This window comes from Panulirus ornatus, chromosome 29, assembly GCF_036320965.1.
Source record: "Panulirus ornatus isolate Po-2019 chromosome 29, ASM3632096v1, whole genome shotgun sequence".
Taxonomy (NCBI): domain Eukaryota; kingdom Metazoa; phylum Arthropoda; class Malacostraca; order Decapoda; family Palinuridae; genus Panulirus; species Panulirus ornatus.
The window spans coordinates 18500828-18520481 of record NC_092252.1 but is presented as its reverse complement, the minus strand read 5'-3'; the positions used below and the strand labels follow the sequence as shown (position 1 = coordinate 18520481).

At 42.2% G+C, this 19654-nt stretch overlaps 1 protein-coding gene across 4 annotated transcripts in view; it reads right to left on the bottom strand.

Moving 5' to 3' along the window:
• Positions 1-17093, bottom strand: part of LOC139758171 (uncharacterized) — a 163798-nt gene extending 146705 nt beyond the window's left edge. Inside the window, exons 1-2 of one of the 4 annotated variants that reach the window (XM_071679355.1) lie at positions 16954-17093; positions 15490-15684 (exon numbers count right to left, since the gene is read on the bottom strand). In XM_071679355.1, the coding sequence (XP_071535456.1) occupies positions 15490-15500 (11 nt within the window). In that variant the 5' untranslated portion in view covers positions 15501-15684; positions 16954-17093. Of the gene's footprint in view, positions 1-15489; positions 15737-16953 lie in introns of all 4 variants that reach the window. The other 3 variants (XM_071679354.1, XM_071679357.1, XM_071679358.1) reach the window with 3 other exon arrangements.
• Positions 17094-19654: the final 2561 nt, after the last annotated feature.

Sequence of the window (19654 nt, the reverse complement as noted above, 5' to 3'; positions counted from 1 at the left end):
TAACCCTTTCACTGCAGCAGTCCTCCAACCCAAGGTACTTCCCGCATATCATAGAAGGCACCTAAAGGGGGTGGAAGTGGGAGGTTGGAAACTCACCTCTTTGTATTCAAATTTCTAAAAGGGGAAACAGAAGGAGTCATGTGGGGAGTGCTCATCCTCCTTGAAGGCTCAGACTGGGGTGTCTAAATGTGTGTGGGCATAATCAAGAAGAGAAGAATGGAGAGATAGATAGTATGTTTGAGGAAAGGAACTTGAATGTTTTGGCTCTGAGTGAAATGAAGCTCAAGGGTAAAGAGGAAGAGTGGTTTGGGAATGTCTTGGGAGTAAAAACAGGGGTTGGTGAGAGGACAAGAGGAAAGGAAGAGTAGCACTACTCCTGAAGCAGGAGTTGTGGGAGTATGTGATAGAGTATAAAAAGATGCATTCTAGATTGATGTGGGTAAAACTGAAAATGGACAGAGAGAGATGGGTGATTATTGTTGCCTATACAACAGATCATGTGAAGAAAGATCATGAGAGGCATGTGTTTTCGGAGCAGCTGAGTGTGTGTGTTAGCAGCTTTGATACACGAGACCGGGATATAATGATGGGCAATTTGAACGCAAAGGTGAGTAATGTGGCAGTTATGGGTAAAATTGGTGTACATGGAGTGTTCAGTGTTGGAAATGGTGAAGAGTTTGTGGATTTATGTGCTGAAAAAGGACCGGTGATTGGGAATACCTGGTTTAAAAAGAGAGATATACAAAGTATACGTATGTGAGTAGGAGAGATGGTCAAAAGTCATTACTGGATTATGTGTTAATTAACAGGTGTGCAAAAGAGAGACTTTTGATATCAACATGCTGAGAGGGGCACCTGGAGGGATGTCTGAACACTATCTTGTGGAGGCAAAGGTTAAGATTTGTAGAAGTTTTCAGAAAAGAAAAGAGAATGTTTGGGTAAAGAGAGTGATGAGAGTAAGTGAGCTTGGAAAGGGGACTTGTGTGTGGAAGTACCAGGAGAGACTGAGTGTAAAATGGCAAAAGGTGAAATCAAATGACGTAAGAGGAGTGGGAGAGGCATGGGATGTATTTAGGGAAGCAGTGATGGCTTGTGCAAAAGATGCATGTAGCATAAGAAAGGTGGGTGGTGGGCAGATTAGAAAGGGTAGTGAGTAGTGGGATGAAGAAGTAAGATTGTTAGTGAAAGAGAAGAGAGAAGCATTTGAACGATTTTTGCAGGGAAATAATGCAAATGATTGGGAGATGTATAAAGAAAGTGGCAGGAGGTCAAGGGAAAGGTGCAAGAGGTGAAAAAGAGGGCAAATGAGAGTTGGGGTGAGAGAGTATCATCAAATTTTAGGGAGAGGAAAAGATGTTTTGGAAGAGGTAAATAACGTGCATAAGACAGGAGAACAAATGGGAACATCGGTGAAGGGGGTTAATGGAGAGGTAATAATAAGTAGTGGTGATGTGAGAAGGAGATGGAGTGAGTATTTTGAAGGTTTGTGGAATGTGTTTGATGATAGAGTGGCAGATATAGGGTGTTTTTGTCGGGGTGGTGTGCAAAGTGTGTGGGTCAGGGAGAATGGTTTGGTAAACAGAGAAGAGGTAGTGAAGGCTTTGTGGAAGATGCAAGCCAGCAAGGCGGCGGGTTTGGATGGTATTGCTGTGGAATTTATTAAAAAGGGGGTGACTGTTGTTCATTGATTGGTAAGGATATTCAGTGTATGTATGGATCATGGTGAAGTGCCTGAGGATTGGCAGAATGCATGCATAATGCCACTGTTCAAAGGCAAAGGAGATAAAGGTGAGTGTTCTAATTACAGGGGCATAAGTTTGTTGAGTATTCCTCGGAAATTATATGGAAGGGTATTGACTGAGAGGGTAAAGGCATGTATAGAGCATCAGATTGGCAAAGTGCAGTGTGGTTTCAGAAGTGGTAGTGTGTGGATCAGGTGTTTGTTTTAAAGGATGTACATGAGAAATACTTAGAAAAACAATTGGATTTATACTGTAGCATTTATGGATCAGAAGAGGGAAATGATAGGGTTGACAGAGATGCTTTGAGGAAGGTTCTGAGAGTATATGGAGTGAAAGTAAGTTGCTAGAAGCAATGGAAAGTTTTTAGTAAGGATGTAAGGCATATGTACGAATAGGAAGGGAGGAAAGTAATTGGTTCCCAGTGAATGTCGGTTTATGGCAAGGGTGCATGATGTCTCGATGGTTGTTTTATTTGTTTATGGATGGGGTGGTTAGGAAGTGAATGCAAGAGTTTTGAAGAGAGGGGCAAGTATGCAGTCTGTTGTGAGTCTGTTGTTATTCGCTGATGATACAGTGTTGCTGGCTGATTCAGGTGAGAAACTGCAGAAGCTGGTGACTGAGTTTGATAAAGTCTGTGAAAGACGAAAGTTGAGAGTAAATGTAAATAAGAGCAAGATTATTATGTTCGGTAGGGCTGAGGGACAAGTTAATTGGGAGGTAAGTTTGAATGGAGAAAAACTGGAGGAAGTGAAGTGTTTTAGATATCTGGGAGTGGACTTAGTGGTGGATGGAACCATGGAAACAGAAATGAGTCATAGGGTGGAGAGGGGGCAAAGGTTCTGGAAGCATTGAAGAATGTGTGGAAGGCGAGAACATTATCTCGGAGAGCAAAAATGGGTATGTTTGAAGGAATAGTGGTTCCAAAAATGTTATATGGTTGCAAGGCATGGGCTATGGATAAAGTTGTGTGGAGGAGGGTGGATGTGTTGGAAATAAAATGTTTGAGGACAACAAGTGGTGTAAGGTGGTTTGATTGAATAAGTAATGAAAGGGTAAGAGAGGTGTGGTAATAAGAAGAGTGTGGTTGAGAGAGCAGAGGAGGGTGTGTTGAAATGGTTTGGACACATGGAGAGAATGAATGAGGAAAGATTGACAAAGAGAATACATGTGGCAGAGGTGGAGGGAAGAAGTGGAGACCAAATTGGAGGTGGAAGGATGGAATGGAAAAGATTTTGAGCGATCGGGGCCAGAACATTCAGGAGGGTGAAAGGTGTGTAAGGAATAGAGTGAATTGGAATGATGTGGTATACCGGAGTTGATGTGCTGTCAATGGATTGAACCAGGGCATGTGAAGCTTCTGGGGTAAATCATTTAAAGGTCTGTGGGGCCTGGATGTGGAAAGGGAGCTGTGATTTCGGTGCATTACACACAACAGCTATAGACAGAGTGTGAACAAATGTGGCCTTTTTTGTCTTATCCTGGTGCTACCTCGCTGGACAGAGGTGGGGAATGCTATTTCATGTGTGGCAGGGTAGCGATGAGAATGGATGAAGGCAGCAAGGATGAATAAGTACATGTGTATATATGTACATGTCTATGTATGTATATGTATGTATGTATACACTGAAATGCATATGTATGAATATGTGCATGTGGGTGGTTGGTCCATTCTTTGTCTGTTTCCTTGCGCTACCTCACTGACATGGGAAACAGTAATTAAGTATAATATACATACATATACATACCATGGAAAGTTCTGTGGGGCCTGGATGTGGAAAGTGGTGGCGACAGGAATGAATAAGGGGAGACAGTATGAATTATGTACATGTGTATATATGTATATGTCTGTGTGTATATATATGTATATGTTGAGATGTATAGGTATGTATATGTGCGTCTGTGGACGTGTATGTATATACGTGTGTATATGTGGGTGGGTTGCGAAATTTTTTTTGTCTGTTTCCTTGCGCTACCTCGCTAACGCAGGAAACAGCAACAAGATATAATAATAATAATAATAATAATAATAATAATAATAATAATAATAATAATAATAATCATTCTTTCTTTTCATATTATTCGCCATTTCCAGCATTAGCGAGGTAGCGTTAAGAACACAGAACTGGGCCTTTGAGGCAATATCCTCACCTGGCCCCCTTCTCTGTTCCTTCCTTTGGAAAAATAAAAAAAAGAAAAAAAAAAAGAGAGAGGAGGATTTCCAGCCCCCCACTCCCTTCCCTTTTGGTCGCCTTCTACAACACGCAGGGAATACGTGGGAAGTATTCTTTCTCCCCTATCCCCAGGGATAAATAATAATAATAATAATAACATATATATATACATAGACATATACATATATACACGTGTACATACTTCATACTTGCTGCCTACATTCATTCCCATCGCCACCCAGCCACAGAGGAAATGACAAACCCCCTCCCCTCGCATGCATGTGAGGTAGTGCTAAGAAAAGACAACAAGGCCATATTCGTTCACGCTCAATCTCTAGCTGTCATGTATAATGCACTAGAACCACAGCTCCTTCTCCACATCCAGACCCCACAAAACTTTCCATGGTTTACCCCAGATGCTTCACATGCCCTGGTTCAACCAACTGACAGCATGTCAACCCTGGTATACCACATCGTTCTAAATCACTATATTACTTGCAAATCTTTCACCCTCCTGCATGTTCAGGCCACGAGTGCTCAAAATCTTTGTCATTCCAAAGAGTCAAAGTATATGAATGAATATGATAATATATATATATATATATATATATATATATATATATATATATATATATATATATATATATATATGTTCTTTTTTTTTTTTGCTTTGTTGCTGTCTCCCACGTTTGCGAGGTAGCGCAAGGAAACAGACAAAAGAAATGGCCTAAACCACCCCCATACACATGTATATACATACACATCCACACACGCAAATATACATACCTACACAGCTTTCCATGGTTTACCCCAGACGCTTCACATGCCCTGATTCAATCCACTGACAGCACGTCAACCCCGGTATACCACATCGATCCAATTCACTCTATTCCTTGCCCTCCTTTCACCCTCCTGCATGTTCAGGCCCCGATCACACAAAATCTTTCTCACTCCATCTTTCCACCTCCAATTTGGTCTCCCACTTCTCCTCGTTCGCTCCACCTCCGACACATATATCCTCTTGGTCAATCTTTCCTCACTCATTCTCTCCATGTGCCCAAACCATTTCAAACCACTCTCTTCTGCTCTCTCAACCACGCTCTTTTTATTTCCACACATCTCTCTTACCCTTACATTACTTACTCGATCAAACCACCTCACACCTCATATTGTCCTCAAACATCTCACTTCCAGCACATCCACCCTCCTGCGCACAACTCTATCCATAGCCCACGCCTCGCAACCATACAACATTGTTGGACCACTATTCCTTCAAACATACCCATTTTTGCTTTCCGAGATAATGTTCTCGACTTCCACACATTCTTCAAGGTTCCCAGGATTTTCGCCCCCTCCCCCACCCTATGATCCACTTCCGCTTCCATGGTTCCATCCGCTGCCAGATCCACTCCCAGATATCTAAAACACTTTACTTCCTCCAGTTTTTCTCCATTCAAACTTACCTCCCAATTGACTTGACCCTCAACCCTACTGTACCTAATAACCTTGCTCTTATTCACATTTACTCTTAACTTTCTTCTTTCACACACTTTACCAAACTCAGTCACCAGCTTCTGCAGTTTCTCACATGAATCAGCCACCAGCGCTGTATCATCAGTGAACAACAACTGACTCACTTCCCAAGCTCTTTCATCCACAACAGACTTCATACTTGCCCCTCTTTCCAAAACTCTTGCATTCACCTCCCTAACAACCCCATCCATAAACAAATTAAACAACCATGGAGACATCTAACATCCCTGCCGCAAACCTACATTCACTGAGAACCAATCATTTTCCTCTCTTCCTACACATACACATGCCTTACATCCTCGATAAAAACTTTTCACTGCTTCTAACAACTTGCCTCCCACACCATATATTCTTAATACCTTCCACAGAGCATCTCTATCAACTCTATCATATGCCTTCTCCAGATCCATAAATGCTACATACAAATCCATTTGCTTTTCTAAGTATTTCTCACATACATTCTTCAAAGCAAACACCTGATCCACACATCCTCTACCACTTCTGAAACCACCCACCCACATACACCTGTATACACATACATGTCCATACATGCAAATATACATAACTATACATCTCAACGTATACATATTTAAACACACACAGACATATACATATATACACATGTACATAATTCATACTGTCTGCCCTTATTGATTCCCATCGCCACAAACGAAATAACAACCCCGTCCCCCCTCATGTGTGCGAGGTAGCGCTAGGAAAAGACAACAAAGGCCACATTCATTCACACTCAGTTTCTAGCTGTCATGTAATAATGCACTCAAACCACAGTTCCCTTTCCACATCCAGGCCCCACTGAACTTTTCATGGTACACCCCAGACGCTTCACATGCCCTGGTTCAATCCACTGACAGCACGCTGACCCCTGGTATACCACATCGTTCCACTTCACTCTATTCCTTGCACGCCTTTCACCCTCCAGCATGTTCAGGCCCCGATCACTCAAAATCTTTTTCACTCCATGTTTCCACATCCGATTTGGTTTCCCACTTCTCATTCCCTCCACCTCTGACACATATATCCTCTTGGTCAATCTTTCCTCACTTTTTCTATCCATGTGACCAAACCATTTCAAAACACCCACTTCTGCTCTCTCAACCACACTCTTTTTATTTCCACACATCTCTCTTACCCTATTATTACTTACTCGATCAAATCACCTCACACCACATATTGTCCTTAAACACCTCATTTCCAGCACATCCACACTTCTCCGCACAACTCTATCCATAACCCACGCCATGCGACCATATAACATTGTTGGAACCATTATTCCTTCAAACATACCCATTTTTGCTTTACAAGATAATGTTCTCGACTTCCACACATTCTTCAACACTCTCAGAACTTTCGCCCCATCCCCCACCCTATGATTCACTTCCGCTTCCATGGTTCCATCCGCTGCCAAATCCACTCCCAGATATCTAAAACACTTCACTTCCCCCAGTTTTTCTCCATTCAGACTTACCTCCCAAATAACTTGACCCTCAACCCTATTGTACCTAATAACCTTGCTCTTATTCACAGTTACTCTCAGCTTTTTTTTTCACACACTTTACCAATCTCAGTCACCAGTTTCTGCAGTTTCTCACATGAATCAGCCACCAGCGCTGTATCATCAGTGAACAACAACTGACTCACTTCCAAAGCTCTTTCATCCATAACAGACTGCATACTTGCTCCTCTTTCCAAAACTCTTGCATTCACCTCCCTAACAACCCCATCCATAAACAAATTAAACAACCATGGAGACATCACACACCCCTGCCGCAAACCAACATTCACCGAGAACCATTCACATGCCTTACATTCTCGATAAAAACTTTTCACTGCTTCTAACAACTTGCCCCCCATACCATATATTCTTAATGCCTTCCACAGAGCATCTCTATAAACTCCATCATATGCCTTCTCCAGATCCATAAATGCTACATACAAATCCCTTTACTTTTCTAAGGATTTCTCACATACATTCTTCAAAGCAAACACCTGATCCACACATCCTCTACCACTTCTGAAACCACACTGCTCTTCCCCAATATGATGCTCTGTACATGCCTTCACCCTCTCAATCAATACCCTCCCATATAATTTCCCAGGAATACTCAACAAACTTATACCTCTGTAATTTGAGCACTCACTTTTATCCCCTTTGCCTTTGTACAATGGCACCATGCAAGCATTCCGCCAATCCTCAGGCACCTCACCATTAGTCATACATACATTAAATAACTTTAACAACCAGTCAACAACCCAGTAACCCCCTTTTTTAATAAAGTCCACTGCAATACCATCCAAACCCACTGCCTTGCCGGCTTTCATCTTCCGCAAAGATTTTACTACCTCTCCTCTGTTTAACAAATCATTTTCCCTAACCCTCTCACTTTGCACACCACCTCGACCAAAACACCCTATATCTGCCACTCTATCATCAAACACATTTAACAAACGTTCAAAATACTCACTCCATCTCCTTCTCACATCACCACTAGATGCTATCACCTCCCCATTAGCCCCCTTCACTGAAGTTCCCATTTGTTTCCTTGTCTTACGTACTTTATTTACCTCCTTCCAAAACATATATATATATATATATATATATATATATATATATATATATATATATATATATATATATATATATTTTCTTTTTTGCTTTGTTGCTGTCTCCCACGTTTGCGAGGTAGCGCAAGGAAACAGACGAAAGAAATGGCCCAACCCACCCCCATACACATGTATATACATACGTCCACACACGCAAATATACATACCTACACAGCTTTCCATGGTCTACCCCAGACGCTTCACATACCCTGATTCAACCCACTGACAGCACGTCAACCCCTGGTATACCACATCGATCCAATTCACTCTATTCCTTGCCCTCCTTTCACCCTCCTGCATGTTCAGGCCCCGATCACACAAAATCTTTTTCACTCCATCTTTCCACCTCCAATTTGGTCTCCCACTTCTCCTCGTTCCCTCCACCTACGACACATATATCCTCTTGGTCAATCTTCCCTCACTCATTCTCTCCATGTGCCCAAACCATTTCAAAACACCCTCTTCTGCTCTCTCAACCACGCTCTTTTTATTTCCACACATCTCTCTTACCCTTACGTTACTTACTCGATCAAACCACCTCACACCATACATTGTCCTCAAATATCTCATTTCCAGCACATCCATCCTCCTGTGCACAACTCTATCCATAGCCCACGCCTCGCAACCATACAACATTGTTGGAACCACTATTCCTTCAAACATACCCATTTTTGCTTTCCGAGATAATGTTCTCGACTTCCACACATTCTTCAAGGCTCCCAGAATTTTCGCCCCCTCCCCCACCCTATGATACACTTCCGCTTCCATGGTTCCATCCGCTGCCAGATCCACTCCCAGATATCTAAAACACTTTACTTCCTCCAGTTTTTCTCCATTCAAACTTACCTCCCAACTGACTTGACCCTCAACCCTACTGTACCTAATAACCTTGCTCTTATTCACATTTACTCTTAGCTTTCTTCTTTCACACAGGGAAAATGAAACACGAAAAGTTCCCAAGTGCACTTTCGTGTAATAATCAAATCATCAGGGGAGACACAAGAGAGAAATATAGCAGTCAGTTGATATACATCAAAGAGACGAAGCTAGGACGCCATTTGGTAAACATGTGATTGTCCAAAACATGATGTGATTATTACACGAAAGTGCACTTGGGAACTTTTCGTGTTTCATTTTCCCCGTGGACTCATAGGAATATCTTGATCACACGCAAAATTGTGATCCTTTCCAATATATATATATATATATATTGTGTGAGGAAGTTCCAGGAGAGACTGAGTACAGAATGGAAAAAGGTGAGAACAATGGAAGTAAGGGGAGTGGGGGAGGAATGGGATGTATTTAGGGAATCAGTGATGGATTGCGCAAAAGATGCATGTGGCATGAGAAGAGTGGGAGGTGGGTTGATTAGAAAGGGTAGTGAGTGGTGGGATGAAGAAGTAAGAGTATTAGTGAAAGAGAAGAGAGAGGCATTTGGACGATTTTTGCAGGGAAAAAATGAAATTGAGTGGGAGACGTATAAAAGAAAGAGACATGAGGTCAAGAGAAAGGTGCAAGAGGTGAAAAAAAGGGCAAATGAGAGTTGGGGTGAGAGAGTATCATTAAATTTTAGGGAGAATAAAAAGATGTTCTGGAAGGAGGTAAATAAAGTGCGTAAGACAAGGGAGCAAATGGGAACTTCAGTGAAGGGCGCAAATGGGGAGGTGATAACAAGTAGTGGTGATGTGAGAAGGAGATGGAGTGAGTATTTTGAAGGTTTGTTGAATGTGTTTGATGATAGAGTGGCAGATATAGGGTGTTTTGGTCGAGGTGGTGTGCAAAGTGCGAGGGTTAGGGAAAATGATTTGGTAAACAGAGAAGAGGTAGTAAAAGCTTTGCGGAAGATGAAAGCCGGCAAGGCAGCAGGTTTGGATGGTATTGCAGTGGAATTTATTAAAAAAGGGGGTGACTGTATTGTTGACTGGTTGGTAAGGTTATTTAATGTATGTATGACTCATGGTGAGGTGCCTGAGGATTGGCGGAATGCGTGCATAGTGTCATTGTACAAAGGCAAAGGGGATAAGAGTGAGTGCTCAAATTACAGAGGTATAAGTTTGTTGAGTATTCCTGGCAAATTATATGGGAGGGTATTGATTGAGAGGGTGAAGGCATGTACAGAGCATCAGATTGGGGAAGAGCAGTGTGGTTTCAGAAGTGGTAGAGGATGTGTGGATCAGGTGTTTGCTTTGAAGAATGTATGTGAGAAATACTTAGAAAAGCAAATGGATTTGTATGTAGCATTTATGGATCTGGAGAAGGCATATGATAGAGTTGATAGAGATGCTCTGTGGAAGGTATTAAGAATATATGGTGTGGGAGGCAAGTCGTTAGAAGCAGTGAAAAGTTTTTATCGAGGATGTAAGGCATGTGTACGTGTAGGAAGAGAGGAAAGTGATTGGTTCTCAGTGAATGTAGGTTTGCGGCAGGGGTGTGTGATGTCTCCATGGTTGTTTAATTTGTTTATGGATGGGGTTGTTAGGGAGGTGAATGCAAGAGTTTTGGAAAGAGGGGCAAGTATGAAGTCTGTTGGGGATGAGAGAGCTTGGGAAGTGAGTCAGTTGTTGTTCGCTGATGATACAGCGCTGGTGGCTGATTCATTTGAGAAACTGCAGAAGCTGGTGACTGAGTTTGGTAAAGTATGTGAAAGGAGAAAGTTAAGAGTAAATGTGAATAAGAGCAAGGTTATTAGGTACAGTAGGGTTGAGGGTCAAGTCAATTGGGAGGTGAGTTTGAATGGAGAAAAACTGGAGGAAGTGAAGTGTTTTAGATATCTGGGAGTGGATCTGGCAGCGGATGGAAACATGGAAGCAGAAGTGGATCATAGGGTGGGGGAGGGGGCGAAAATTCTGGGAGCCTTGAAGAATGTGTGGAAGTCGAGAACATTATCTCGGAAAGCAAAAATGGGTATGTTTGAAGGAATAGTGGTTCCAACAATGTTGTATGGTTGCGAGGCGTGGACTATGGATAGAGTTGTGCGCAGGAGGATGGATGTGCTGGAAATGAGATGTTTGAGGACAATGTGTGGTGTGAGGTGGTTTGATCGAGTAAGTAACGTAAGGGTAAGAGAGATGTGTGGAAATAAAAAGAGCGTGGTTGAGAGAGCAGAAGAGGGTGTTTTGAAATGGTTTGGTCACATGGAGAGAATGAGTGAGGAAAGATTGACCAAGAGGATATATGTGTCGGAGGTGGAGGGAACGAGGAGAAGAGGGAGACCAAATTGGAGGTGGAAAGATGGAGTGAAAAAGATTTTGTGTGATCGGGGCCTGAACATGCAGGAGGGTGAAAGGAGGGCAAGGAATAGAGTGAATTGGAGCGATGTGGTATACCAGGGTTGACGTGCTGTCAGTGGATTGAATCAAGGCATGTGAAGCGTCCGGGGTAAACCATGGAAAGCTGTGTAGGTATGTATATTTGCGTGTGTGGACGTGTGTATGTACATGTGTATGGGGAGGGTTGGGCCATTTCTTTCGTCTGTTTCCTTGCGCTACCTCGCAAACGCGGGAGACAGCGACAAAGTATATAAAAAAAAAAAAAAAAAAAAAAAAAAAAAATATATATATATATATATATATATATATATATATATATATATATATATATATATATATATGAATTTTAACTTTCTAAAAGGGGAAACAGAAGGAGTCAGGCAGGGAGTGCTCATCCTCCTTGAAGGCTCAGATTGGGGTGTCTAAATGTGTGTGGATGTAACCAAGATAAGAAAAAACGAGAGACAGGTAGTATGTTTGAGGAAAGGAACCTGGATGTTTTGGCTCTGAGTGAAACGAAGCTCAAGGGTAAAGGGGAGGAGTGGTTTGGGAATGTCTTGTGAGTAAAGTCAGGGGTTAGCGAGAGGACAAGAGCAAGGGAAGGAGTAGCACTACTCCTGAAACAGGAGTGGTGAGAGTATGTGATAGAGTGTATGAAAGCAAACTCTAGATTGATAAGGGTAAAACTGAAAGTTAATGGAGAGAGATGGGTGATTATTGGTGCATATGCACCGGGACATGAGGAGAAAGATCATGAGAGACAATTCTTTTGGGAGCAGCTGAATGAGTGTGTTGGTGGTTTTGATGCACGAGACCGGGTTATAGAGATGGGTGATTTGAATGCAAAGGTGAGTAATGTGGCAGTTGAGGGAATAATTGGTATACATGGGGTGTTCAGTGTTGTAAATGAAAATGGTGAAGAGCTTGTAGATTTATGTGCTGAAAAAGGACTGGTGATTGGGAATACCTGGTTCAAAAAGAGAGATATACATAAGTATACCTATGTAAGTAGGAGAGATGGCCAGAGAGCGTTATTGGATTACATGTTAATTGATAGGCGCGCGAAAGAGAGACTTTTGGATGTTAATGTGCTGAGAGGTGCAACTGGAAGGATGTCTGATCATTATGTTGTGGAGGCGAAGGTGAAGATTTGTAGAGGTTTTCAGAAAAGAAGAGAGAATGTTGGAGTGAAGAGAGTGGTGAGAGTAAGTGAGCTTGGGAAGGAGACTTGTATGAGGAAGTACTAGGAGAGACTGAGTACAGAATGGAAAAAGGTGAGAACAAAGGAGGTAAGGGGAGTGGGGGAGGAATGGGATGTATTTAGGGAAGCAGTGATGGCCTGCACAAGAGATGCTTGTGGCATGAGAAGTGTGGGAGGTGGGCAGATTAGAAAGGGTAGTGAGTGGTGGGATGAAAAAGTAAGATTATTAGTGAAAGAGAAGAGAGAGGCATTTAGACAATTTTTGCAGGGAAATAATGCAAATGAGTGGGAGATGTATAAAAGAATGAGGCAGGAGGTCAAGAGAAAGGCACAAGAGGTGAAAAAGAGGGCAAATGAGAGTTGGGGTGAGAGAGTATCATTAAATCTTAGGGAGAATAAAAAGATGTTTTGGAAGGAGATAAATAAAGTGCGTAAGACAAGGGAACTAATGGGAACTTCAGTGAAGGGCGCAAATGGGGAAGTGATAACAAGTAGTGGTGATGTGAGAAGGAGATGGAGTGAGTATTTTGAAGGTTTGTTGAATGTGTTTGATGGTAGAGTGGCAGATACAGGGTGTTTTGGTCGAGGTGGTGTGCAAAGTGAGAGGGTTAGGGAGGATGATTTGGTAAACAGAGAAGAGGTAGTAAAAGCTTTGCGGAAGATGAAAGCTGGCAAGGCAGCGGGTTTGGATGGCATTGCAGCGGAATTTATCAAAAAGGGGGTGACTGTATTGTTGACTGGTTGGTAATGTTATTTAATGTATGTATGATTCACGGTTAGGTGCCTGAGGATTGGCGGAATGCTTGCATAGTGCCATTGTACAAAGGCAAAGGGGACAAAGGTGAGTGCTCAAATTACAGAGGTATAAGTTTGTTGAGTATTCCTGGGAAATTATACAGGAGGGTACTGATTGAGAGGGTGAAGCCATGTACAAAGCATCAGATTGGGGAAGAGCAGTGTGGTTTCAGAAGTGGTAGAGGATGTAAAGGTTCAGGTGTTTGCTTTGAAGAATGTATGTGAGAAATACTTAGAAAAGCAAATGGATTTGTATGTAGCATTTATGGATCTGGAGAAGGCATATGATAGAGTTGATAGAGATGCTCTATGGAAGGTATTAAGAATATATGGTGTGGGAGGCAAGTTGTTAGAAGCAGTGAAAAGTTTTTATCGAGGATGTAAGGCATGTGTACGTGTAGGAAGAGAGGAAAGTGATTGGTTCTCAGTGAATGTAGGTTTGCAGCAGGGGTGTGTGATGTCTCCATGGTTGTTTAATTTGTTTACGGATGGGGTTGTTAGGGAGATGAATGTAAGAGTTTTGTTCGCTGATGATACAGTGCTGGTGGCTGATTAATGTGAGAAACTGCAGATGCTGGTGACTGAGTTTGGTAAAGTGTGTGAAAGAAGAAAGCTGAGAGTAAATGTGAATAAGATCAAGGTTATTAGGTACAGTAGGGTTGAGGGACAAGTCAATTGGGAGGTAACTTTGAATGGAGAAAAACTGGAGGAAGTGAAATGGTTTAGATATCTGGGAGTGGATTTGGCAGGGGATGGAACCATGGAAGCAGAAGTGAATTATAGGGTGGGGGAAGGGGCGAAAGTTCTGGGAGCGTTGAAGAATGTTCGGAAGAGAACATTATCTCTGAAAGCAAAAATTGGTATGTGTGAAGGAATAGTGGTTCCAACAATGTTATATGGTTGCAAGGCGTGGGCTACGGATAGAGTTGTGTGGAGGAGGGTGGAATGTGCTGGAAATGAGATGTTTGAGGACAATATGTGGTGTGAGGTTTGATCGGGTAAGTAATAATTGGACAAAAGAGATGTGTAGTAATAAAAAGAATGTGCTTGAGAGAGCAGAAGAAGGTATTTTGAAATGGTTTGGTCACATGGAAAGAATGATTGAGGAAAAATTGACCAAGAGGATATATGTGCTAGAGGTGGAGGGAACGAGGAGAAGTGGGAGACCACACTGGAGGTGGAAAGATGGAGTGAAAAAGATTTTGTGTGATCGGGGCCTGAACATGCAGGAGGGTGAAAGGCGTGCAAGGAATAGAGTGAATTGGAACAATGTGGTATACCGGGGTTGAAGTGCTGTTAATGGATTGAACCAGGGCTTGTGAAGCGTCTGCGATACACCATGGAAAGTTCTGTGGGGCCACCTTGCCGGCTTTCATCTTCCACAAAGCTTTCACTACCTCTTCTCTGTTTACCAAATCATTTTCCCTAACCCTCTCACTTTGCACACCACCTCGACCAAAACACCCTATATCTGCCACTCTATCATCAAACACATTCAACAAACCTTCAAAATACTCACTCCATCTCCTTCTTACATCACCACTACTTGTTATCACCTCCCCATTAGCCCCCTTCACTGAAGTTCCCATTATATATATATATAATCTTAAAATCTTAATAAAAAAATATTGTGTTCTCTTCTATGTTATTAAGTATAGAGGCATCAGAGCAGAGAAAGGTGTTCCTAAATATAATTCACTCTCAAAAGAATGGTGATAAAAATGCAAAAGTTGCTGAAATATACCAAACTATGTAGTAAATGTCACCCGATGTGCTAAAGTTGTGTTTACATGATCTAGTAGAACAAATGTTAATATAAAATACATTAAAAGCCATAAAATTGAATATTATTATTTTGTATTTTTCTTAGTGCTCTCAAATGAATGATCTCCATAAACACCAAAATACATATCCTGCCTAAACAGCAAAATAAATCTTAAAAACACCGGAATATTAGGATAGAAATAATCAATAAATGAAAAAAGCATTAAACAAAAAATAATGTTTTTGAGAAAAACAGATACGATGATTAAATGTCTGAAATTATCTACAAGCATCATTCATCAACATATATCTCATGATACTAGAAATCTTGGTTGGAAAAATACCCATTTGATAAGTGGTACCTATTCAGAAAGCTCTTCCTACAAAAATACCTGGGTGTCATTGGCAGTGTGCTTATTGTTGTCTTTGTTTGTAATAACTGTGTACTTCATGATGACCACACGAGCGATGAGCACCACTCTCCCTGATGGTTATGTTGGTGACAGCACGGTTGGGAAGGCTGACCACTGCTCTTCCTGAAGGTTACTTTGGTGACAACAACAGAGCAGAAATGACCACTGGCCTGCCTGGGGGTTACATGAGTGACAACACGATTGTTGAAGCTGACCACTGCCCTGCCTGGGAGTTACATGAGTGACAACACGAGCAATGAGGCTGACCACTGGCCTGCCTGGCGGTTATGTAAGTGACCACACGAATGTTGAGGCTGACCACTGGCCTGCCTGGGGTTATGTGAATGACAACACGATTGTTCAGGCTGACCACTGGCCTACCTGGGGGTTAAGTGTGACAACAAGGGTGTTGAGGCTGACCACTGGCCTGCCTGGGGGTTACATGAGTGACAACACAAGTGCTGAGGCTGACCAATGCCCAGCCTGGGGGTTATGTAAGTGACAACACAAGTGCTGAGGCTGACCACTGCCCTATCTCGGGGTTAGGTGAGTGACAACACAATTGTTAAGGCTGACCACTGGCTTGTCTGGGGGTTACGTGTGACATGTGTTGAGGCTGACCACTGGCCTGCCTAAGGTTACGCGAGTGACAACACGACCGTTGAGGCTGACCATTGCTCTGCCTAAAGGTTACGTGAGTGACAACACAAGTGTTGAGGCTGATCACTGCCCTGCCCGGGGGTTACGTGAGTGACAACACGAGTGCTGAGTCTGACCACTCCCCTGCCTTGGGGTTATGTTTAACAACTCAAGTGCTGAGGCTGACCACTGCCCTGCCTGGGGGTTATGTGAGCGACAACACAAGTGCTGAGGCTGACCACTGGCCTACCTGGGGTTTCGTGAGTGAAAACACGATTGTTGAGGCTGACTACTGGCCTGCCTGGGGTTATGTGAGTGACAACAAGAGTGTTGAGGCTGACCACTGGCCTGCCTGGGGGTTACGTGAATGACAAGAAGTGTTGAAGCTGATCACTGGCCTGCCTGGGGGTTACGTGAGTGACAACAAGAGTGTTGAGGCTGACCACTGGCCTGACTGGGGGTTACATGAGTGACAACAAGAGTGTTAAGGCTGACCACTGGCCTGACTGGGGGTTGCGTGAGTGACAACATGAGTGCTGAGGCTGACCACTGGCCTGCCTGGGAGTTACGTGAGTGACAACATGAGCGTTGAGGCTGGCCACTGCCCTGCCTGGGGGTTACGTGAGTGACAACACGAGTGCTGAGGCTGACCACTGGCCTGCCTGGGGGTTACGTGAGTGACAACACGAGTGCTGAGGCTGACCACTGGCCTGCCTGGGGTTACATGAGTGACAACACGAGTGCTGAGGCTGACACTGGCCTGCCTCGGGTTACATGAGTGACAGCACGATTGTAGAGGCTGACCACTGGCCTGCCTGGAGGTTACGTGAGTGACAACACGATTGTTGAGGCTGACCACTGCCCTGTCTGGGGTTACATGAGTGAAAACACGATTGTTAAGGCTGACCACCGGCCTGCCTGGCCTGACGCTGGGGGTTTACGTTGCTTCCAGTTTGTTTACAATAGGTGAGTTGCCACTGGTTGACAGCTTAATATATATATATATATATATATATATATATATATATATATATATATATATATATATATATATATATATATATATATATATATATATATATATATATATATATATATATATATACACTGGTGTCTATATTTAATCATTCATTATTACTTGATAAAACACTTCATATCAGGTGTTTCCAAGGTGAAAGCAGTCTATACGATCTACGATAACCATTAATATTTGAGAAAGTTGAAAAGATCTGTTAGATAGTATAGCTGACTACGTTTCCAGTGCTTTACGATTGACTTCTACTTAGAAATGAATTATTAATAGGTGTGCTATTCTATGAAATCAATTTCCTGTGTTACATCGACTTTTCATGACATATTCTACTGTACTTTGTTCATAATTTCCCTCAACACTGGACAAAATATTGACAATGAACTGGTAAGATGATCATATTATGGAACAACGATATTATGCCGGATGCATGAGAAGTATGGATATTGTAGGAGGTCTATGTTAGGCAGGTCCTCAGTCTGTTCACACTACAACCACCTCAGCCCACAACACATCATCTAACCTTGGTTTCAACCTAACCTAACCTAACGACCCTCGTACCTTTCATTACTGTACATGCCAACTGTCCACACTACAACCACCTCAACCCACAACACATCACCCAACCCTGGTTTCAACCTAACCTAACCTAACCTAACCTAACCTAACGACCCTCGTACCTTTCATTACTGAACATGCCAACTGTCCACACTACAACCACCTCAACCCACAACACATCATCCAACCTTGGTTTCAACCTAACCTAACCTAACCTAACTAACCTAACGACCCTTGTACCTTTCATTACTGTACATGCCAACTGCTGCCTTCATTAATCTACTACCCAATTCCCACACCAATATTTACCCACTGCCAACATGAATCTATTTTTCTCTAATTCAAATGCATTATTTCTTGTCATATCCGGTGGCGCCATTCTAGGAACTTTATTCATATTATTATTAATGGCCTTCACCCATTTCCAAACTTCCCTCATATCCCCTATAGCTCTCCTCCTCTAAGTGTGTCATGTGAACCTTTCTTCGTAAGTGAGCTTTCTAATTCTAGGGATCATTTTTGGTCATTCGCCTTTGTACTTCCTCCAGACTATCTATATCAACTTCATAATATGGAGCACAAAACTGTACCGCAGAATCTGGTTTCACCATCACAAGATAAAGTTACAATAAGACTCTCAGAGTTTTATTGTTAACAGCCTATTAATGACTCCTAACATCCTATTAGCTTTATTACACACTTATTAATGAGTCCTAACATCCTATTAGCTTTATTACACACTTCAATACTTTACTAAGACTCATGCTCACCAGTGCTCCTAAATCTTTGTTTCGTCAATAGTAATATTGATCAGTTTGTGATCAGTGTTCCTGTCTTGACCCACACTAAATGTTGTACATTCATCTAAGTTGAATTCCATTTCACATAAACCCGCTTAATCTGATAATTTATTAAAATTCCTCTACAAATTCACTGAATTTTCATCTGAGTCAATTACGATTCTTATTTTTGTATCATCGTTTAGTCCCATATCCAAATTTACTTAAGTCGCTGGTTAGTCCCATATCCAAATTTACTCAAGTCGCTGGTTAGTCCCATATCCAAATTTACTCAAGTCGCTGGTTAGTCCCATATCCAAATTTACTCAAGTCGCTGGTTAGTCCCATATCCAATTCGTTGAGATATACAACTAACAAGAGCGGTCCCAAGAGTGACCCCTGAGGAACACCAGACCGGCCCCGTCCCATGTCTGTCATGAGCCCGTGACGCACTCAAGACAGTCCTGGATGATGCCGTGTGACGCTACTTTTCTGACCAGACGATCATGAGGTATACTTACTTAAGTGTTACTTTTCTGACCAGGCGATCATGAGGTATACTTACTTAAGTGTATGTATACAATATCATAACTCTACCCTGATCAACATTTTCAAGTATCTTATTAAGGAAGGACAGAAGGTTACTGAGACATGACTTCCCTTTTGTAAACCCATGTTGAGATCCCTAATGAGATCAACATTCCCCATGTGTTAGCTATATTTGGTCCGCTATAATTGAATCGAGAAATTTCCCCACAATAGATGTCAAGCTGATACGACGGTAATTAGAGGCAATAGATCTATCTCCATTCTTCAAGATGGTAATGACATTTGCTGACCTTCATTACATAGGAACTACACATAATTCCAGGTACTGTTTAAACACATGTCAACGCGTAACATCTCTGGCATCCATGCCATCTGGCCCACAACTCTTGTCTCCTTTTAATCTTTCTATCTGTATCAAAATTTCAGATTCATCTATTTTCATATCGCATAGCTTCCCGCTTTCGTCCCCTATGTAAATTGCTCTGTATTTTCCTCCTGGATAAATAAAGTGATTGCTGAAAAGTTCGCACATTTATCTTACTATGAACTAATGTACCAGAATGTGATGTGATAGGTTGAATTGTCTCCC